Here is a 22,999-nt window from a genome sequence, read left to right as displayed (position 1 = left end):
GTAACACCCCCAACTCATATCCGACTCGAATACGAGTCCGAAGTGTCACATTGACTTTTCATTAAAACAAAATACTTTAATTTACATAAAAGAGACCATTTAATACAAAATCTATCAGAGTATTCATAATTAACCACTTGTTACATGCCAACACTCTATACATAACCAAATACCTACTTTGTCAATTACTTTTGATCTGATATTCTAGTAATGATACTGTCTTTGCCACTTCTATTCTTGCTCTTCTCGTTTCTTGGTACCTACATGTAAATCACTTACACGCTAAGTCATAGACTTAGTGAGGCATATAAAACATATAATAAAATCACAAACCATTTCATATAACATAATGCATACTTATACATATATCATTAATATACTTATCAGTACTCATATCATTATTACTAATTTCTTTCTATCATGTAAGTATATATTGAACATTTCTATACTCACCATCGAGTATCCATGTCATTTCACAACAAAGCATATATATAGTATCATAACAAGTTATTTATTATCTTTAAAGCCCTTGCATTAGCCCATGTATACATTTGAGAACTTAAGGTATATGAGTACATTGAGGTTATGCACTAATGTTGTCACCACAGCTTGTATCAATTCCCTCATGGGGCACCGAACCTTAGTTCAGTATTCGTCCCGAAGGACCAGTCCATAGATCCCGAAGAACCTAGGTAAACAGTCCATATGTTCCGAAGAACATAGGTAAACCCTCGACCCTTGGCATGCCAACTATACCACTAGCTCTCTTATCACATAACATGGGCATTAACATTCATAACAGTTCAATTTACTTATTCATATCCTTTCTCTTATGAACATATATATTTTCTTTTCAGTCACGTACCAAATGTACGTGTAATTATTGATCTTATAATCACATGTTCATTCTCTTCGGTCACATACCATATGTATGTGTAAACATATATCTAATATCATATAACACACATCACAAATGCATGTATTCACATAAATCATTTCTTATAGCTTTATTCATATCACATATTCATATAACCTCCTATCTTATTTCACATATACTTTCCATATAACTTATATATCTCATAATCACACAAATCATAACATTGATCACCAATCAAATAACATTTTAGGAGTTACTTCTTACCATAGTAACTCCATCACTGGCTCATTGCAAGCCAAATGTTTATTCAATAATATAAATACAAATTAAATTGCACTCACCTTAGCTTTGCTTTGATTCGATTCTAATCCTTCAGTTGATTCGGAACGGGATCACGTTCTATATCTACATAATCATACATAGATCTATATCAGTATCATAACTACTATACTCTAATGGTTCACTCTTTAGACCAAGAGAAAAGTCAATTTCATCTTTTAATGAAGGTATGCATCGATGCACTACTGATGCATCGGTGCATAAAATGTATTCGATGTTGTATTATTACTGGGATGCATCGATGTACTACTTATGCATCGATGCACGAATTACATTTGATGTTTCATTATTAATGGGATGCATCGATGCACTACTTATGCATCGATGCAAGAATTGCATTCGATGTATTTATTTTAAAAGAGTGCATCGATGCACTTCCTGTGCATCGATACACCTTCAAATGATTTCTGGGTTTTAACCTTGATGCATCGATGCACAATGAATATGCATCGATGCACTCTACCCAGAATCCTCTTTTTGAACCCGAAAATTCATTCATTTTGGATTAAATCCTTCATGTTTCATCCTCTTTTTCATTCTTAACTCTAGTACACATACTTAAACCAATCTATATTCATTTATTTCATCTTAAACCTCAAAATCCTATCTTCCATATGTAATTCAATAATTACATCAATTTTGCAACATGTTTCAAATCCAATTCTATTACTTCATATCTCTTACTTAGATTGATAACAAGTCAAATCCAACTTTTAATTCTTGTTATGAACCCTATTTCAATATTTCATTCAAGAACCTCTAATCTTTAATCTTCTCTATCTCCTTTATCGTTTGATCTTAAGATAACTTAAGCTTTCCTTAAGCTTAGTTATCATCTAATGATAAAAACCCAATCTTAAACTTAACAAATAATTAACTAAGTAGAAGACTCACCTTTGAGCTTGGAGATACGGGAGGAGAGGAAGAAGAAGGAGAAGAAGTTTTGGAGAAATATCTCCCTACATGCTTATCTCTTAATAAAGAGATAAGATAATTATCTTTTAGATAAAAAGACCATTTTACCCTTTAATTGCTTTAATAATTACTAAAAACTTTTAGGATTTATTTCTAGATAAATCATTGAACTAATCCATTCTTCTACTTTAATCACCAAATTCTGAAACTTTACAATTAAGTCACTAACCCATAGTTTGGGATGTTACATCGGGTCAAGTTCGGATCGAGTGAAATCTTGTTTTGGTCGGGTCGGGTCTCGGGTGGAGGATTCTTTGATCTCGGGTTAGGTCAGGTGGACAAAAAACCCAACCCATGCCTATCCCTAGTTACAATCAACATTTTAAATTATAATTAAAAATTACTTTAACAAATACAAGTTAGATATCTATATTTCTACTGAGCACCAACAAGCACCAGTAATTTAGTGGTAAAATAGAACCCTGTCATGATACAAACCCGAGTTTGATTTCTGGCTGGTACAACGATGAAGCGATGACTATCACTGTACTTCTGGTATAAAATTAGGGTTCAGTACAATCGTCTAATTTTCTAGAGGCGATACACAAGCGCTTTCGAGCTTTGACTTTTTTTCCCCTTTATTTGTTTAAATTTGAAGTGCAATTCGATGAAAAGAAAATCAATGCAAGTGTTGTGCCAATTTTAAAGAGACCCTTTTATCAAAACAATCAAATTCGTTTCAAAATATTCAATCTTTAATGGCTTCTCCCTTACTTATCTCCTACAGAAAACCTACAAATCTATGGCTTAACTCAAACAAACCTCTATGCCTCTATTGCAATGTTTCTCTTCTTTAATCAAATCTTTCATATATATATATATATATATATATGCCCTTTTATCAAAACAATCAAATTCGTTTTAAAATATTCAATCTTTAATGACTTATCCATTACTTCTCTCCTACAAAAAAACCTACAAATCCATGGCTTAACTCAAACAAACCTCTATGCCTCTATTGTAATGTTTCTCTTCTTTAATCAAATCTTTCATATATATATATTGCTTTTGTCACGAGCTGTGATCTTTAGGTCTGATACATTGGTGCAAGTGTTCGACAAGCAGGTTTCCAAAGCCACAAAACATGGCCCATCACTTGGAGAATATTATGGAGCCCCATTCACATTGGTCGTGTAGAAAAAAAAAGTGACATCAAATCCAATGATGATTACAGGAGCTCGATAAATATGGAAAGAGACAACAAATCAGGAAGATATTGTGGGGAATCTTAACAAATCCGGTGTGAATACCTATTCAAGGAAAGAATCCTGATAAATGATGTAATTGGGTTGGGTTTCCTTGATTTAGGGGATTTTGTATTAATTGGGTAGATCTTAGTCGTTGATGTAAAACGATCTAGGACATTGATTGAGAGGGAACTCAACTATAAATATTGAGCCTCTCCTCATTTGTAATCATCCATTCTTTCATTCACTCCTTCATTCTCTCAGGAGAGAGTAATAAAAGCTCTGAGGCATTTACTTTACTTTCAGTGTTTTTCGTTCCCAAGTTTCTTTGTGTTATTGTTTATCTTGGTGGCCAGGAGTAGCCACACTTGTGTTTGCATTTCCACACAATAGTTCAACCTTGGTGGCTTGGAGTAACCACATTGGTGTTAAAGCTTCCGCAATCATTGAAGCCTTGAGCGCTTGGTTTCAACCTTTGTGAGTTTGCATGCTCACCAAGCTTGGTTTCATAGAGAAGACCTAGAAGTGTCAAGAAGCATCTAAGGCCACAAGACCCATCAAACCTTAACTATGATATTCTGACAGTTTTGACTTGAAGGTTTTGAGGCTGTGATAAGTGGTATCAGAGGGAGTCGTTGTGGGCAGACAATGATCGTTTCGTCCATGTTTGGTGGAAGGTGCGAAACTGGGTAAGTTTGATTTACTTACAAGTTCCAGAGTAGTCAATCCAGGATCAAGACGTGACGAGACTGCATGTGTCAAAGTACTCAAGCACAAGAAAGGACCCAGTGCGATAACAAAAGATAAAGCCGTCAAGCCGAGGGTACAAAGTGAGCAAGTTCATTCACAATATGCCAGGATAGATGCATGGTCCAAATTGAGGTGTCTGAGGAATAAATGGACACTTAAGGAGTATGTGAGTCGATTCAGAAACTTATGCTTGGAGTCTCGAGTTTCACTGAAGAGGATGGGTTTTTCACCTTCATGTTCGGATTGAAGCCATGGGCGAAGAAAGTGTTGGAGTAAAGGAAAGTCAAGGAATTGTCTAAAGCCTTGACAACCACCAAGTCCATTAAAGAATTTGGAGTTAAGAAGAACAAGACTTTCAAAGCAAAGTCAAAAGCTGAGGGTAACGGCAAGGGAATTTGTGATGAAGGCAAGTCAAAAGATGAGAAATATTGTTCCTCGAGTGGCTGAGAAAGTCCACTCAATGATGAACCAGATGATGAGTCTGGGGAAGATGTGTGCAGACTTGGCACAAGTTCAAGTGTCAAAGATGTTAAGCTAATGGTAAGAGTTGAGCAATCGAATGGTCACCAACTTAAAATGCCAGAAGTGTTGCAAGATTACCCGAGGGGAGCTGAGTCATCCAAGGTGATTGATGATCACATGATCGAGTTGTCCAGAGAAGATGACGAACCCATGATCGAAGAGACGTTGAGACTTGGCTCAATAAGGTTCATTTCTGCCAAGGCGAGTGGGAGGCAAGTACAGGAAGGGTTGTCCATGTCCAAGGTGCTTACCGAGAATGTTCAGGTGAAGAATAGTCGTTCAGAGACTATATAAAAAAGTTGAAGGTTGTCAAGACGTTAAGGGAAAAGACAACTATGGAGAAACTTCCTATTTACAAGGTGAGAATTGAGCTCTAACCTTCGTGTTAGAAGGGATGAGGCAAAAAGGGACATCAGACTTTGCCGTGAAAAAGTGCTGATGTATGGGACGTAAAAGAACTCCAATGACAAGGGTTTGATGTGAATAGTGTCAGACTTCATGAAGTAAGAAAGACTGACGCATTTTTGAGTAAATGTCATGAAATCATAGGGGAAGTTACATCTCAACACAATTTTAATGTCATTTTGAGTTTAATTTGCTATCTTTAGTGAGCATAAGTCGAGTAAAAACTGGTAATTAGTACGGAGGAAACAAAGTTTGGAAGGGATCCAAGACTTTGCCGCAGGGCTAGGAGGTCTAAGATGAGATAAATCAAGACTTGTATGAAAGGGTTCCTACGGTAGAGATGTACTTGAGGACGAGTTAGCCCATTTCATCACTTGGTAGTAAGAGCCGAAGCAAACACAACCATTATGGGAGACTGAGTCCTTATGGGGGGACATGAGCAAGTGGAGGAGTCGAAAGGCAACAAAGTTGATGTAAAGTATGGTGCGAGGGATTGTGAAGTTACATGCGGCAGAAGCCAAGGAAAGCAGTTCGTGTAGGAGGATCGCAACAAGCCAAGGCATTGAGAATTATCCAAGGTGGAATTGCCCATGATCGTCGATTACAGCGACGAGGGGCGTCGCTAGGTTCGATGGGGGAGAATGTCACAGGCCGTGATCTTTGGGTCAGAGACATTGGTGCAAGTGTCTGAAAAAGAAGTTCAAGATGGAGTATTGGGCTTGCTAAGGCCACCAGACTTGGCCCATCACTTGGATAATGTTTTGGAGCCCGTTTACATTGGTCGTGCAAAAAAACAAAGTGGCATCAAATCCCAATATGATCACATGAGCTCGTTAAATATGGCAAAAGACAATAAATCAAGAAGATATTGTGGTGGAATCTTACCATATCCAGTGTGAACACCAATCCAATGAAAGAATCCTGATAATTGATGTAATTGGGTTGGGTTTCGTTGATTTAAGGGATTTGTAATTAATTGGGTAAATCTTATATGTTGATGTAAATCGATCTATGTCATTGATTGAGAGGGAGCTCAACTATAAATAGAGAGCCTCTTCTCCTCATTTGTAATCATCCATTCTCATTTATTCTCTGAGGCATTTACTCTAATTCTTTGTTCTTTATTCTCTTTGTTTTGCTTATCTTGGTGGCCAGGAGTACTCACACTTGTGTTTTCACTTCTACACCATAGTTCAACCTGGGTGGCTTGGAGTAGTCACATTGGTGGTAAACCTTCCACATTCGTAAAAGCATTGAGGACTTGGTTCCAACCTTGGTGAGTTTGCATGCTCACTAGGCTTGGGTAAGGCTTACTTAGTCACGGAGAATACCAATAAGCATCAAGTAGCGTCTAAGGTCGCACGTCCCGTCAGACCTTAACTCTGATATTGCGACAGTTTGAGCTTGAAGGTTCTGAGGGATAGTGAAAAGTGGTATCAGAGTGAGTTGTTTTGGGCAGATATTGATATTTTCGTACGTGTTTGGTGGAAGGTAAGAAACTGGGTAAGTTTGATTTATTATTGTTCAAACAATTTGCTTTCATAATAGAGTTGGCAAGGATTTGCGCTCGAGCTAATCAAGGGTGAATTGAACTAGTTCGTGACAAAGAGTAAGAGATGGGCCACAAGAAAAAAATAGTTTCCGCATGCAAAGGCAATGAGAGTCATGGTAGGAAACAAGGAGAGAGTCTGATGGGCTCGAGAGCATCATTGGTGTCCAAGCATGGGGATGCCATGATGAGTTCGCAAGAAATCCTTGAGATGATAAAAACACACCAAGGGGAGCCGGATCTCAAGGTATAGAGGCTCAAAGGTGAAGCTCAAGGCATGTTCGATTGAGACAGTACGTTCACTCATGAAGACGATGAGAGTCTTGATGAGGAATAGGAAGATGAGCTAACAATAGACGAGAGATGGGCTTATTTGATTGAAGGTCTTACTTTCCACACGGAGAGGCTCATTAAGTTGGAGTAGATCTCAACTTCGTGGGAAAAGAGGGTCATGAGACTTGAAAAAACTGAGGAAGAGGCCAAGGAGACCTAGGATGTTATAGAGTCCCACCTTGATAGATTGAAGTCCATGGAGGACAGGTTCAAGGACGATATGCATTGAGTTCTCAAAGAGTTAGAGATGGTTCGAGGGAGTAATACCCATGAAGTCGAGGTGATGGATTTGAGAAGCGAGGTAGATGAGCTCAAGAAGGAGCTGCTCATATGCAAGGGGGAAATGAGTGAATGGGGTGCGCTCAAGATCTTCTTAGAAGGACTTAGACCATGGGTGATGCTCGAGGGAGAGCAAGGTGATGCCTAAAGACTTTCTAAAGCCATAACTGTAGCCGAAAAGCTGACTGAGCGTACGAGAGACAAGACAACTAGCATTATGTTGTCCAGACCCATGTTCAAGGATAATGGTAATAATAGAAGAGAGTGAGCAAGTTCCCTCACAGTATGCGAGGATGGAGGCGTGGTCCAAGTTGAGGCATCTCAGGCATGAAGGAACAGTTAAGGAGTATGTGAGCCGATTCAAAAAACTCATGCTCAAAGTCCCGAGTTTGACTCAAGAAGATGAGTTCTTCACCTTCATGTTTAGATTGAAGCCATGGGCGAAGAAAGTGTTGGAGCGAATATAAGTTAAGGAGTTGTCTAAAAGCCTTGACAATCGCTGAGTCCATTAAAGAATTTGGAGTCAAGAAGAACAAGACTTCCAAAGCAAAGCCGAAAGTCGAGGGTAGTGGCAAGGGAATCTGTGATGAAGGCAAGTCAAAAGATGAGGAATGTTGTTCCTCGAGTGATAGAGAAAGTCCACTCAATGATGAACCAGATGGTGAGTTTGGAGAAAATGTGTGCAGACTTGGCACAAGTTAAAGTGTCAGAGATGTTAAGCCGAGGGTAACAATCGAGAAAACGAAGGGTCACTAACTTAAGATGCCAGAAGTGTCGCAAGATTACCAGATGGGAGTCGAGTCATCCAAGGTGATAGATGAGCCTAGGATCGAGTTGTCCAGAGAAGATGACGAACTCAGGATCGAAGAGGCGTTGAGACTTGACTCAATAAGGTTCGAACTCCTCATTTTTCTTAAAATACATGAGTAATAGTTTCATATATTTCTTTGATCAAATTATAGTGACTCATTAGTAATATTTTAATATATAAAATATAAATGTTAATATTTTAAATAACTAATATAAATTATTTATAAATATTATTTGAATATTTAAACTATATTTTATGTATTAAAAACATTTGTGTTTTTTCGAGGCTTAATATAAAAGTAAATACCTAAGCTATATATAAAATTGACTGAGTATCTAAAGAATTTTCTGTTAAAAATAGATGTCTAAAGTTTTTTCCATTACACTTTTAGGTACTAACGGTAAACACCTCCAAGTGTAACGGAGAAAACCTTAGGTATATATTTTTAACGAAAAATTTTTTAGGCACCAAAAATTAATTTTGGGTATAGTTTAGGCGCTAAATTTTTTATTAAGCCTTTTCTTTTAAAGGTGCTGGTGCAAATTGAATTCAACAATAACTTTTAATCTGACCATTTAAATTCATAGTTTCTTTCGTTAAAAAAAATAGTTTCTTTAGTTTTCCCCTGAGCCATGTCTCCCCTTCACATGAGGGTAAAATTTAGTTTTTTTTTTAACCGAAGCTTAATGCCTATTTTAGTCCCTCTACTGCAGTAAAATTCACTTCAGCCCTTTTACAATTTTTCAGTTAATTTTACCATCAACTTTCAAATCGCTATCATTTTAGCCCCCTAAATAGTTTCCTTTAAAAAGAGAATGATATGGCCTAAAAATGATACATTTAAAAAGAACTAAAAAAATAATTACAAATGGAAAACCCCAATTGATTGGACCATTGGAAAATGTCAAAAGGAATAAAGTGATAATAAATTGGAAGTTGAGGGGCTAGACTAAGCAAAAAATTAATAAAAGGTCAAAAATAAAATTTTCACTAAATTAGAGATGTCATTTCAAGTCTTAAGCCTTTGTTGGTTAGCACAATTAAGAAAATAGGCATATACCAGGTAACAAAATTCAGCTTTACACTACCAATATATAAATTTACTCCCCAACAAATAAAAATTGAAAGTGCCTATACAATGGATGACATAAATATAGTTAGAGATATATGAATGTAAACCTCAATGATATGATTCTCTCAGTAAAAAAAAAAAAGAAGAACAATTTCATACTAATATTCAGTTTGTGAGGTTACATTATCTATAGAGCTATGCCGAAGAAGAGAACCTGCTGCAATGGAACAACTGATTAAATTCCCCCAACTGCATTTGTTGTAATGTTATCAACAATTGACAATCCACTTTCAGATGCAACAATTGCTCTGCAACTGTAGTCCAAGTCCAACATCATATGAGTTAGAAGAAACATTATTAGATTAAACGTATGAATCGCAGATACATTCGGATAAAATGTGTTTGTTCTGTCCGTCGATTCGGCTTTCTTTGGCATATCATCGACGACACAGTGTATGCGAGAAAAAAGAAAGTTCAAAAGAGAAGATGGAACTCACGGGAATTTAGAGACGACTCCATGGCCTACGACACCGTCGACATTTTCGAGGCTTTCAGCAACTTCAGCTACAAATATATTATGCAGGTTAGAAAAGAAACCCAAAGCAAAATTCAAAACGAGAAATGATTTCTGAATACTACCAAGACTGGCTATTGGAGATGTAAAGATGACATCGATAATGTTATGACCTTCTTTGGTGACTAATGGAAAGTCTCCCCCAAGCGGATCTGCTTGTCCCATAGATGGTCTCCTCCATACCTTCACAAATCATTAGAGTAGAAAAATGACTTCACACCATCTTCAATGCAAAATTCCCAAATGAATAGCTCTTTTTAACTACACCTATAAAACCAAAACGCTAAGCTAGCTTCTTATAACTGGCAAGCGGGTTTAGGGAAAAGGAAATGAGAAAGTTCACTTGTAGCTAGCTTCTTATAACCAGCAAGATGGTTAAATGAACAAACACTTCCCTAAAAGCCATCAGCAATACATATATGAGATATGATCTACTTGCACTGTAAAATTTTTAAGTTTTTACACATTTTTTAGTTAGTTGGATTAACTAAGTTTAATGGCTGAAATTTACAATGGGGAAATTGAGGATGATCCATTTTTTCCCGTAAAAATCTCCTCATTGAATACTATTAATATCAAGTTCTCAACCATTAAACCCAGTAAATACAACGATCCAAAAACACGTATAAAACTAAGTTTTACACTATGTCAATGGATCCTACACGCACACATGTATATATGTATGTGTTCGTGTGTGCTCATAAAGAACATAGGTACCACATTAGAGAAAGAATGACAAATTTCAGTATCAAATCTCATATTAAGCCAATCAAAATTAATGACCTTTCCTAACATTGGTTCAGCCCATAGCAGTCAAAAAGTCTAAAACTTTCCAAAATGTCTTCAAAATGATACGCACACAAACACACATGCATACATGTAAATATCATACCTCTGCATCACCTAAAAATAGGTCCTCAATCTCTTCGGCAGTTTGCAGCCAATTCAACTAAAAAAGTATACAAGGATTAATCAGTTCATCTTTCTTATCCTTTTGTTCATTATAGAGGTTTCACATATTACGAAAGTAGTGAGCAGGTTGATTTAGCTACTTACTGGTTCAACTACAACTGGAATAGATCCCTCTAGGCCACATTTATACTGATTTTCAGTAACCATGAATACAAGATGATCAGCCATGCTTAGTACCAACTGTAAGTTAAAGTCGGCAGTAAGTGCTACAGAATAAACTAAACTGAACCAGATTTTGACCTAATGGATTGTATAAATGTACAACAATGCTATAAAATAACATGGATACTTACATGTCTTCTGATAAGTTTCCAAGCTGGGGCTCTGACTAGAGAGACACTGAAATAGGACAGATAACAAAACTAACTCACCTTCTCTTGGATTATGGACTCCTCACCTTGCAATCTCTTGCGTCCGATGACAGAGATTAGTGTCCTTTCCTCTATCATGTCAACATCATCAAATGCAAAATCAATCTGCAAAAAGAAATCCTACATCTTACCATAAAATAATTTGAATTTTGAAGCATACCAGGCTAATCTTGAATTTAGAATCATGAAAGTTGAAAAGGTTTGAGAGAAAATTATAGAAGCCATGGAAGAAATAATCTTACAGCAGCAATAAATGGAAATTTGTTAGTTTATTGGAACTTGTAAATGCCTAGTAACCCAACAACAAAGAAGAAACTTTGCAGTCTAGTGCTGATTTTACATAAATAAGTTCACAACATTCTAGAGCAAGGGTTTTTGACGGTTCAACAAATTAAAACATTCAACCAGAGCTAAAAATGCATCAGTCAAAATCCAATTAACAGCAATTTATTGGTGGAGTTATGACCAACTTGAGGACTGTTTTCAAGCTCTCCTAATGGAATTCCGGCCTTTGCTGCCTCACTGGCACTCACTATAGACCTGCAGAAAAACAGACCAACTTACAAATATTATAACTAACAAAGAAGGCTGCAAAAATGGAGGAGCAAGCAACAAAAATTGGATTCTCTAGAAAATGGAATTAATAGGATGAGAATGCGGATGACATTAAATTATCAATTCAAGGGACAGCATAAACATAGAGAATCACCAAATGAGAAAAATAGAAGAGAAGAAACTTGTGAGAATAGTAAATTAGATATTGCTTCCTATGCAATGGTAGAATCAAAGGATGAAGTATTTAAGGAGGATTAAAGGGGAAAAAGTAGGCCAATATTGATTTCTCAAGCAAGAACAAGTGAATACAATCATGAAGATTTTACTCAACAAGTCTTGTGTCATTTTGAATGCAGCCACTCAATGGTAAACTTAGAACAGAAGATATTACATTATTTTCTTTGCACAATCTAAACTAAAGAGAATAAACCAACACAAAGAGTTGAATTCCTCAATATATGTAAATATGATATATGTGTGTGTAAGCTCTGTTACAAAAATCACTATTTCTCTAACGATTTTCGAATTGGTACACATGATCTCAAGAGCAGACCTCTAATGATCTAATTCAGTAAGATTAAGATCACAATAGTATATAATTTACTATTAAATTATTCAGCAGAACATACAACTCACGAACTTTAGAATTTATTTAGAATTATGTATTTATATAAACACAAAAACTATATGCATATAATTCGAAAAAGAAAAACGATTTACATTCCAATAAACCGTACTTCATTCCTAGCAAATGAACTGGAGCGAACTACCCCTATCGGATTACGTTTCATACAAGTAGCTATTTGTGTTCTGATTTGTTCCACCTTGTTGGTAACATTTTTTTTTTTTGAAGAAACCTTGTTGGTAACGTTGTGTGTGTGTGTGTGTGTAAAGCCATTCCAAGTAGCTAAGAAAAAGAATTTCCAGCATAGTTGATGTAGGGATCAAAAAAGAAGAAGTCGCTGAATGAAGGGTGAAAGAATTCAAACGAGATACAAGAAACAAAGACATCTTTCATCGCTTTGAAAAGGATAACTCACGTTGGTATACCCAGTACGGATTCGAAAGCACCTGCACGAATTTGGAAACCCAAATACTCAATGGCCAAGGCAGAAGCTTGACCGGACCCCAGTCCAATAACCATTCCACTTTTGACGTAGGTATCAATCTAGCTACCGATGGTACAATAATCAGCAGCGAGTTAAAGAAGAAAACATGCAAACTACTAATAAGTTATGATATTATCATGTAAAGGTAAACGTAGCAAAGAGGAAAAAGCCTACAGTGTGTTTGGCTGCTTGGAAAAGAGGGAAAGTCTGAGAAAGAGAGCAATGGCATGCAGTTGAAGTTGCAGTTAGTGATGGAGATTTGGGTTTTCTTTCCCATGTAATTACTCTTCGATGGGCTCTGAGATGATTAACCTTCCAAGGTTGAGGGAAGCAGGCAAGATTTGCTGCCGCTGCTGTTGTTGCCATTAGTTTTCTTCTTTCTCTGTTTATCTCAAGGCTTTTGGTTTCAAATAGATATTGAACTTTATTTATTTATTTGTTGGCCTTAAACTCTTTATCTATCTAGCCGCCTTTTTCAGTTTCCATTCACCTTTCTATTTTTTACTGGGTAAATTATTTAAATGGACTCTTTTTTTCATAGGTATTCACTTTTGCTCACCAAATTTTGAAAACGTAATCTTTTTGTAATTTACATTATTTATTTATAACATTTTGGTCACTTATGGAATCTATTTGTGACATTTTTGTCATTATAATATTAAAGATCATTAATTTGATGAGATAGTACATTAGTAAAGGGAGTTAATTTTTAATTTAACTCTTTAACTATGAATAAAATATTAAATTGATCGTTAAACTTTAGATAAATATCAATTTGACCCTCAAGTTGGAATAGAAATTTAACTTTCCAAAAGTTTTAATGCCTCTATTTTGAGGAACAATTTAATTTTTCAAAAGTTCCAATGCCTCAAGTTGGAGGATTAATTCAAAGTCTCAATGCCTTAAGTTGGAGGACCAATATATCTTTCATTGCTTCAAGTTGTAGGAACAATTTAATTTTTCAAAAGTTCCACTACCTCTAGTTGAAGGAGCAATTCAAAGTCTCAATGCCTCAAGTTAGAGGATCAAGACATCTTACATGGCTTCAAGTACACTTTAATTTTTCAAAAGTTTCAATGCGAGAAGTAATTCAAAGTTTTTATGTTTGAAGTTTGAGGACCAAAACATCTTTCATCACTTCAAGTTGTAAGAGCATTTACATTCTCAAAAGTTTCAATGCCTCAAGTTGAACCAGAAACTTAATTTTCAAAATGTTTCGCTGCCTTAATTTGGAGGAGTGGTTCACTTTCTTCAAAGTCTCAAAGCCTCAAGTTGGAGGACCAAAGACATCTTTCATCGCTTTAAGTTGGAGGAGCGATTTCCCTCTTTAAAAAATCGCATTGTCTTACGTTGAAGGGACGAGTCATCATCATCCTGAAATCACATTACCTCAAGTTTGAGGACAATCATATTGAAGTTTTATCTTCTCAAGTTAGAGGGTTTTTTCCCCTTTGGATCGAACTTGTAACAGGACGAAATTCACTCAACGATGGGCAAATAATGGTATACCCACGTGAGTTTCACTTTTCTCCCTTTCATCTTCCCCATTCCCCTTTAGTCGGCTTCTTCCTTTTAAGTCCCCTCATCAATTACACTGGGAAGAAATTTCAGTTATATACTCATGTAATGGGTGATAAGTGGTAGAGTGGTATGAAGGAGGATTAAGGCCTAATAACAAGCGATAAATGAGTTATAATGGATCTATTTTCTTAACTTATTAGATGTTCAGTAGGAAATGTTTGCCTCCACTAAGCTGCCCCAATTTTAGCTATCATTTGTTGAACAATAGTTGATAGTGTAAGCTGCCTTCAGCAGTATCAAAGTTACTTATTGTTGGGTTGTGTTTTTTAATTATAGAGGCTCGTTATTCTGAAGTAATACCTCTGGATTGGAGGGTATAACAATCATGACATAATTTTATAATACTAAATTAAAAATCTTTAATAAAAGAAGAGAAGTAGAGTGACACTAAACAAAGTAGGTATAATTAATATCTGATAAAGATAGATATTCTCAACGCCTATGCAAATATAGGACAAAGGTGAAGGAAGAAATTCACACCTCCATCCATCTCTCTTACCATCCCAATGCTTTCGTTACCCTTTCATTGATATTCCAGTACACAGCTATCTATTGGTTGTTTGTTCTATCTTTTATTTTCTAGCTTCATACACGTAATTGTGTTTTAATGATTGATTACAGGTGCTTCACACATTAATGATGCTTCTTTCTATTGTTCCCTAACTGGATTGAGAATTTCTTTTTGTCAGATATATCTCACTGTGTTTCTGATTGCTTATAGTCAGCAATTTCAGTAGGAAATTGGAACATTATGATTCATGTATGGGTTCGGATTGCACAAATTGAGCATTTACTTAAAAGAGCAATTACAATGGCCTACCTTACGAGCAGTCGAACAACGTACATCAACTCTACGCACGCTATCTCAGAGGCATTTTGGCAAACACGTTGTGTGCACCAGACCCATAAAAATCCTCTGAGCAGATAACACATCCAATGCCAACCCGGATTAAGGCGTATATTACTATCTGGGTTTAGGTGGCAAGGTTCCGAAATCTTTACGAGGCAATAACTAGAAACAAAATAGAAGAACTCGTCAAAATTGGGTAACGACGAGCACATGAAAAACTGATGAAAGATGAAGAGTGAAACGCTAACCGTCCAAAAAGCCCTGCCTTCGAGAAGGCCATAAGGAACAGCTCCGAAATTCCTCGAATCATTTGTGTTATAGATGTTATCTCCTTCTACCCAAACATGCCCTTTAGGAATCTATTCACAAAAAGGGGGAAAAACATTTTAACTCACTGAAGATAGAAAAACTGGGAATCCAAGAAATACTACCACGACAGTTTTGCATCTATCACTGTTCTTGGGGTCGACGACGTAGGTGACTTGATCACCTTCCATTCCCATCAGCCTTTTGCAGACAACTTTCCTCGGAGCCTCGGGCGACCGTAGGATCACAACGTCACCGGGTCGAAGTTTGCCGGTCCGGGTCGAAATGCGTTCCACCAACAGCACGTTGCCTGTTATGCACAATGTTGGGAGCATGCTGGGACCATAAGTCTTTTAGAGTTCCCAGCCATTGCCCCCGAATCCAAAAGTAAAAAATAAAGCTCAGAAACGATAATTTGAAATGAAATGAACGATAAACGATGAGCTTGTTTCGTTTTCTTACAATGACGGTAGTGCCGAGGTATTTGTTGGTAACGTAAAGGAAACAGAGGCCTCTGACTATAGGGATAACGCTGCGGCTCCATTCTCCCATTCTTCCCTCTCTTGCGATCCAGTTTTTCAGATTTGAGTTCCCCAATAACTCATGGTGAGGAACTAATGATGAATTCTGAATAGAGAGACAAGGTAAATGAACCTGTGGGCTTTCGAACTGCAAACCCTTTTACTCTTGATCATTGACCCATTTTGATTTACCCTTTTGATTTACCCTACTTTGGGCTTGTATCTTGTTATTTTGTTTATGGTTGAAAACCATCAAATAACTAATGGGGATGATTCAGTGAGAAAATGATTTTGTCCAATGAGAACTGATTTTGGATGACGATGTGTGATGAAAAGAGGGGGACTTACCGGTGAAAGTTTAGCTATATAAAAAAGTAATTGATTCAACAATGACATATATGATTGATAAAAGAAAGAAAGAAAGAAAAGCAATTACATATAAGATTTAAGACTTTTGAAAAATGACTTTTAAAAGTATTGTAGAAACGAATTTTTAAAAGTGTTGTACAAAAGTGTAGTTTAAAATTTAATTGTTTGTGATTACTATTAAAAAGTAAGTTTAAGAAGATAAAATGTCCATTATAGATATTATGTTGTAAATTAAAAATATAACATTTAAATTATATTTATATTTATATATGAATCATAACCATTTAAACTATAATAAGTTCAGAAAACTATTATTATACATGAAATATATCAATGGAAACTATAATAAAAATAAAAAAATGCAATTATAATAAAAATATATTTTATATAACTCACTATTAATATTTTAATATATAAATTGTGAATTTTATTTATTTTAAATAATTAAAATAAAATATTAAAATAAAATATAAATACATAATTGAGTGAAGCCCATGAATTAGTAAGGATAAAATTATAATTTGCTTCCAAACGCAAAGTTGAAAATGAAAAAGTTAGAAATCCTAACTTTTGTGGTTGGTTTAAAACCATCGTTCCACCATTTTTTTTCATTTTATATCCGTTTGACATTGATTTTGCGGTTAAAACGTGATTTTTAACTAAAAAATGCTTTTAGAAAACATTACCAAACGAACCCTTAGAGATTTAAAATTTCTAGATAATTTAAGAATTTTATGAGATTTAAAAAATAAAAAATTTTATTTAAAGAATTACCAGAAATTAGAAATACATGCCTACATGTTAAGTATTTATTGGGGATTATAGATTTTTCTAGATAGATATAGGGTAAATACAAAATAATATATGTTAGAAAAACACTCAATTATTTGACAATGAGCACTCATATCCCTACATACACAATGCTCAAATTCAAGATTTCAAAAGACAATAATAAATCCCTTAACAATTGAGGTAACTTAATTCGTGCAATAATTGATTTTTTTTAAATCGTCGTTAATATCCAAACAACTTAAATAGCAACTTTAAAAACCTTAGACACTCACTTTAACAAAAAAAAACACTTAAAATAGATAAAATATATAATTTGAATATTTATTTTTTCAATTAAGCCAACAATAATAATATAGGATTCAATAATAATAATATTTATTTTAACATTAATAGTTTATTTTGAATGTGTGGACTTAAGAATTTTTATCTTAAATCTAGCTCTATCCTAACTTGTTCCGAATTCGAATTTTCTTTTTTAAAAACGACAAAACTATATTCATAATATTAAAGATAACGTATAATTTATACCACTTATTTTATAAAATTATTTTTTTAACAGTTAGTTGAAAGTTCTTTCAAAAAGATCATACAAAAAATTAGGGCTGGTGACAGGCTGAGAGCAGTGTTAAGTGTTCCGTGATTATCCAACTCGTCATTATTTTATGTGTGGAATATGAACAAAGTTTTTGTGAGCACTACGTATATACCATTGATGAACATCACTGGCTTTGTTGTCCAGACTTCCAAATGCATTGAATATAAAACTACAGCAGGCCCACAAACACGATTTCATGACCTCAAATCTGCACCCAGATTCTGAACAACTTGTCTTGATTCTGCTACCGACGTGATCACCTTCAACATTGCGTCCATTCAACTACACGTTTACCAGTTGAAATGGTTGACGCCCCCGGTTTCCCACTTCACATTCCACTATCCCATTGGTCACACTCACTAAAAGCCTTTATTATCACCATGTTCCACTTATGTTTGAGTTTATCCGCAGTGGTAGATGGGTTGGTAGAAGAAAATCCAGTCATTTATCGTATTCCAGATTCAGTTCAAAGGTCAATGATTCATGTATGGGTTCGGATTGCACAAATTGAGCATTCACTTAAAAGAGCAATTACAATGGCCTACCTTACGAGCAACGTACATCAACTCTACGCACGCTATCTAAGAGGCATTTTGACAAACATGTAGTTTGCACCAGACCCATAAAAATCCTCTGAGCAGATAATGTTCCAATTTCCTACTGAAATTGCTGACTATAAGCGATCAATGAGTTATAATGGATCTATTTTCTTAACTTATTAGATGTTCAGTAGGAAATGATTGCTTCCACTAAGCTGCCCCAATTTTAGTATCAAAGTTACTTATTGTTGGGTTGTGTTTTTTAATTATAGAGGCTAGTTATTCTGATGCAATATGTCACGGGGCTAGACTGCTGCTAGCAAGCTCGTGCGGTCTTAGACGTTTTCAAGGTCGAAAATCGACTAAGTGACCCGAACCTTCACTAAGCTAGAATGCTTAGAACCCAAAGGAATTGGGGAAACAAAGAGATGGGCACCCAAAGGAAGAAGAGAGATTTGAGAGTGAATACTAGTTTGTATTTCTCAACTTGAGGTGTGTAAATGAAGGGGGGGTGAGCCTCCTTTTATAGTTGGAGTTCCCTACAATGAACGGTTGGGATTAAAGTACATCAATGGCTAAGATGAGAGCTCTACACTATTTACAACAAGTGGGCAATGAGTTGTCATCATTATCTTCTAAGATAATGCTAAACAATTATCATGTCTCCAAGGTGGATTGGGTCAGCTCACTTGGGTCTTCTAGAAGGCCCAGAACGTGGCAAAGATAGTCCCTGGCAGCCTGGAATGAGTTTTTCTCGGTCATGGGCTGGCGGTCCGTGACATTCTCCCCCACTAGTTCTAGCGACGCCCTCGTCGCGCGGCTAGAGTGAAACTGATCTATCTTATCTCGGAATTGCCATAAGTCTTCGGAAGGCTCCCAACTTCCTTCACTCTCTGGAAGTCCCTTCCACTGAACAAGGTATTCATGCCTTGGTCGATGTCCCACTCGATGAACGGCTCTCTCCGCATGGATGGCTTCTACTTCCTTCTCGTAAGAGACTTTTACTCCGACTGGCGCTCGGTGTGACTTGCCTCGATCTAGCTCCTCCCTATCCTGATGGTATGGCTTCAACAAACTCACATGGAATACTGGATGAGCTTTGATGGTTGGAGGCAATTCCAATCTATAGGCCATGGTGCCTACTCGCTTTAGAACTTTGAACGGCCCTTCGTATCTTCGCACAAGCCCTTTGTGATATGGGTTGCGCAAAATGCCACTTAGTTTGGCAAGGACTAGGTCACCAACCTCAAAATTGACGTCCCGACGCTTTCGATCCGCCCACTTCTTGGTTCGCTTCCCGGCCTTGTGCAAACAAGCACGGGCTAGCTCGTGTTGTTCTTGCCACTCCTTGGCAAATTGGTATGCTGTTGGATTTGGCCCCTTGTATCCGGTCGCGATTGCATTTGGTGTGAGCGGTTGTTGCCCGGTAACTATCTCGAATGGACTTTGATTGGTCGCTTCACTCCTCTGCAAATTGTAGGAAAATTGGGCTATATCCAACAATTTTGGCCAGTCGCGTTGTGTGGCACTCACATAGTGCCTCAAGTACGTCTCTACGAGTGCATTCACTCTCTCGGTCTGCCCATCCGTCTGTGGATGAACACTCGTTGAGAAGTTCAAGCTTGATCCCATCAACTTGAACAACTCCTTCCAGAACCTCCCAGTGAACCTTGTGTCCCGATCACTGATAATCGTCTTTGGTACGCCCCAGTATTTTACCACGTGCTTTAGAAAAAGTCGAGCTGCCTCCTCGGCTGGGCATACTTTGGATGCTGGGATGAATGTTCCATACTTGGAAAATCTATCGATCACTACCATGATGCTAGAAAATCCATCGGTAACTGGCAGACCGACAATAAAATCCATAGAAAGACTCTCCCATGGTCTCTCAGGGATTGGCAAAGGCTGCAACAATCCAGCTGGTTTCTTCTGCTCTATCTTGTCTTGTTGGCACACAAGACATGTCTTCACATAGGCCTCAACATCATCGCCCATGTGAGGCCAGTAATAGTGATCCGTTATTAAGGCCAAAGTCCGGTGGATTCCCGGATGTCCCGCCCACTTAGAATCGTGACATTCCTTCATGAGCTCCTTTCGCAATCCTTCAAATTGCGGCACGTAGAGGCGGTGTCCTCGAGCATACAATAAGCCTCCCTCGAGCCAAAACTTTCGAGTCTTACCCTCAGTGGCAAGCTCAATCAATGAAGTGGCCATCGGATCATGTGACAACCCTCCCTTGATGCGTTCTCGCATCTGTCCCGTTGGCATACTTACAAGCTCCATGTTGTACCTTCGACTTAAGGCATCAGCTACGAAATTTACTTTCCCAGATTTGTGCTCGAAGGACAAATCAAACTCGGCAAGAAACTCTTGCCATCGAGCCTGCTTCGGTGATAACTTCTTCTGGGTTAAGAAGTAGCTATTGGCAACATTGTCGGTAAACACTATGAACTTGGACCCAAGTAAATAATGTCGCCACGTGCGCAAGCAGTGCACAACCGCCGTCATCTCTTTCTCATGGACCGTGTATCGCCTTTCGGTCTCGTTGAGCTTTCGGCTTTCATAAGCAACCGGATGTCCTCCTTGCATTAGGACACCACCAATAGCAACATCAGATGCATCGGTGAATACATCAAAGAACTTGGTGTGATCAGGCAACACCAAGACTGGCTCGCTTATCATAGCAAGCTTGAGTTCTTCAAAGGCACTTTGACATTTCGAGCTCCAATCCCACCTCTTGTCTTTCCTTAATAACTCGGTCAAGGGGGCGGCGATCTTCGAATAACTTTTGACAAAACGCCGGTAATAGTTGGCCAAGCCTAGGAATGACCTTAGCTCCGTCACCTTGGTTGGCACTTTCCATTCTTCAATGGCTCGTATCTTGTCTCGATCCATCCAGATCTTGCCACCTCCAACAATGTGGCCAAGGAAAGGAACCTCCGTCTGGGCAAATGAGCACTTCTCTTCTTTAACGTAGAGCTCATTGTCTCGCAAAACCACGAACACTTGCCTCAGGTGTTCGACATGCTCCTCTAATGTCTTGCTATAGATGACGATGTCGTCGAGGTAGACTACAACGAATCGATCCAAAAAGGGCTGCAACACCTTGTTCATCAAGGTGCAGAAAGTGGGCTGGAGCATTCGTGAGGCCAAAGGGCATCACAAGGTATTCATAGGAACCGTACCTGGTCACGCAGGTTGTCTTCGGTTCATCTCCCTCGGCTATCCTTACTTGGTAATAGCCCGATCGCAAGTCTAACTTGGTGAACCATCTTGCACCACCAAGTTGATCAAACAAGTCCGCAATGAGAGGGATTGGGTACTTGTTCTTCACCGTGAGCTTATTCAAAGCCCGGTAGTCGATGCACATCCGCAAAGAACCATCGTGTTTCTTCTGAAACAGTACTGGGGCACCATAGGGGGACTTCGATGGTCGGATGTAACCAGCATCGAGGAGATCCTTCAATTGTCTGCGCATCTCCTCTAATTCGGGTGGAGCCATTCGGTAAGGGGCTCGAGCGGGTGGCTCCGCATTCGGCACAAGTTCAATCTTGTGATCAACCTCCCTCTTTGGAGGTAACTTCTTAGGCAACTCGGCAGGCATCACGTCTCTGAATTCTGCCAAAACGTGGCTCACCACGTCGGGAACATCCTTGGTTGTGGCTGGCTCGTCACACACCAAGACAGCTAGGAAGGTTGGTTCCTCCTTGCGCACCGCCTTCGAGAATTGAATCGCAGATAAAACTCTGGCCCCGACTCCTGACCCTCGGCTTACTGGAACTATACATTGTTGTTTTGGATCCAGGATGCACAAGCAATCGGCAAAGGGTACCGGGAAAGCATTGATCCTGTCCAAGAAACTTAGGCCAAGAACAAAATCGAAATCATCAAGAGGAATTACCTTAATGGTTTCTCTTCCGGACCATCCTCCAACGGTTAGCTCGATTCCTTTTGCGACCCCAGCAATCGGAACTTCCTCGGCATTCACAGTCTTGATGGAACCATTTGCCTTCTCCACATGAAAGCCAAGTCTCTTGGCGACTGGTTCGGACATGAACAATTCTGAGGCACCGGTGTCCACTAGTGCACTCAATTTTTGGCCAGCAACGTTGACGTCCACGAACATCAACCCCTTCTTCTTTCGACCCTTCTTGACCTCCATGGTGCTTAGAATGGAGCCAAGCTTCAGAGTCTCACTCTCTTCCCCATCTTTCTCCATGATGGCCGAGAGTTTGTTCTTCTGCGGACAGTCCCTCGCCAAGTGCCCTTGGCCTTTGCAGTTGTAACATTGGATAATTGGCTTATCTTTCTTATCCAAGTGCTTGCTATTCGATGGCCTTCCACTGCCACTCGAATCTCTGTCGGATCTGGACGCCCTGTCCCTATCGCCACTGCTGCCTCGGAACTTTGGCTTTGGTTTGGAGTCCACACTCTTGACGCCAAGCTCAATGACTGACTCGGCTGTCGTCAAGGCAGTTGAGAGATCCTTGACCCCTCGTCGCCTTAGCTCGTTCTTCGCCCATGGTTTTAGCCCATCCATGAAGGTGAAGAACCCGTCCTCTTCGCTTAAACTCGGGACTTGGAGACTTACTTCGACAAACTTTCGAACATGCTCCCTCAATGACCCTTCTTGCTTGAGACGCCTTAACTTGGACCGTGCCTCGTCTTCGGCATACTCCGGGTAGAATTGTTCCTTGAACTCCGCTTGGAACTCTCCCCATGTTGCGATGGGAGCGGTACCACGCTTCACATCGTTGCATCTACGT

The 22,999-nt window shown here is 38.2% G+C and overlaps 2 protein-coding genes across 4 annotated transcripts; both read right to left on the bottom strand.

The window, feature by feature from the left end:
• Positions 1-9,283: 9,283 nt before the first annotated feature.
• LOC120218195 (probable ribose-5-phosphate isomerase 4, chloroplastic) lies at positions 9,284-13,075 on the bottom strand. 2 transcript variants are annotated; one of them, XM_039215172.1, is made up of 9 exons: positions 12,855-12,967; positions 12,612-12,743; positions 11,487-11,556; positions 11,017-11,121; positions 10,730-10,825; positions 10,566-10,622; positions 9,739-9,856; positions 9,597-9,663; positions 9,284-9,413 (listed from the first exon to the last, which is right to left on the bottom strand). In XM_039215172.1, the coding sequence occupies exons 2-9, from the start codon at positions 12,713-12,715 to the stop codon at positions 9,335-9,337; spliced, it is 696 nt and encodes a 231-aa protein (XP_039071103.1). In that variant the 5' UTR covers positions 12,716-12,743; positions 12,855-12,967; the 3' UTR covers positions 9,284-9,334. The 2 variants fall into 2 exon arrangements, with proteins under 2 accessions (XP_039071103.1, XP_039071095.1); XM_039215164.1 differs by having other exon boundaries at positions 9,290-9,413; positions 12,612-12,739; positions 12,855-13,075.
• A 1,975-nt stretch (positions 13,076-15,050) lies between these two features.
• Positions 15,051-16,041, bottom strand: LOC120217675 (mitochondrial inner membrane protease subunit 1-like). Of its 2 annotated transcripts, none has more exons than XM_039214756.1 (4): positions 15,880-16,041; positions 15,546-15,767; positions 15,360-15,470; positions 15,051-15,273 (listed from the first exon to the last, which is right to left on the bottom strand). In XM_039214756.1, the coding sequence occupies exons 1-4, from the start codon at positions 15,967-15,969 to the stop codon at positions 15,226-15,228; spliced, it is 471 nt and encodes a 156-aa protein (XP_039070687.1). In that variant the 5' UTR covers positions 15,970-16,041; the 3' UTR covers positions 15,051-15,225. The 2 variants fall into 2 exon arrangements, with proteins under 2 accessions (XP_039070687.1, XP_039070678.1); XM_039214747.1 differs by having other exon boundaries at positions 15,057-15,273; positions 15,543-15,767.
• Positions 16,042-22,999: the final 6,958 nt, after the last annotated feature.

Source organism: Hibiscus syriacus, unplaced genomic scaffold (genome assembly GCF_006381635.1).
Source record: "Hibiscus syriacus cultivar Baekdansim isolate YM2019G1 unplaced genomic scaffold, ASM638163v2 tig00000773_pilon, whole genome shotgun sequence".
NCBI lineage: Eukaryota > Viridiplantae > Streptophyta > Magnoliopsida > Malvales > Malvaceae > Hibiscus > Hibiscus syriacus.
Note: the sequence above shows the minus strand (reverse complement) of the source record. Positions and strands in the feature narration are given on the sequence as shown.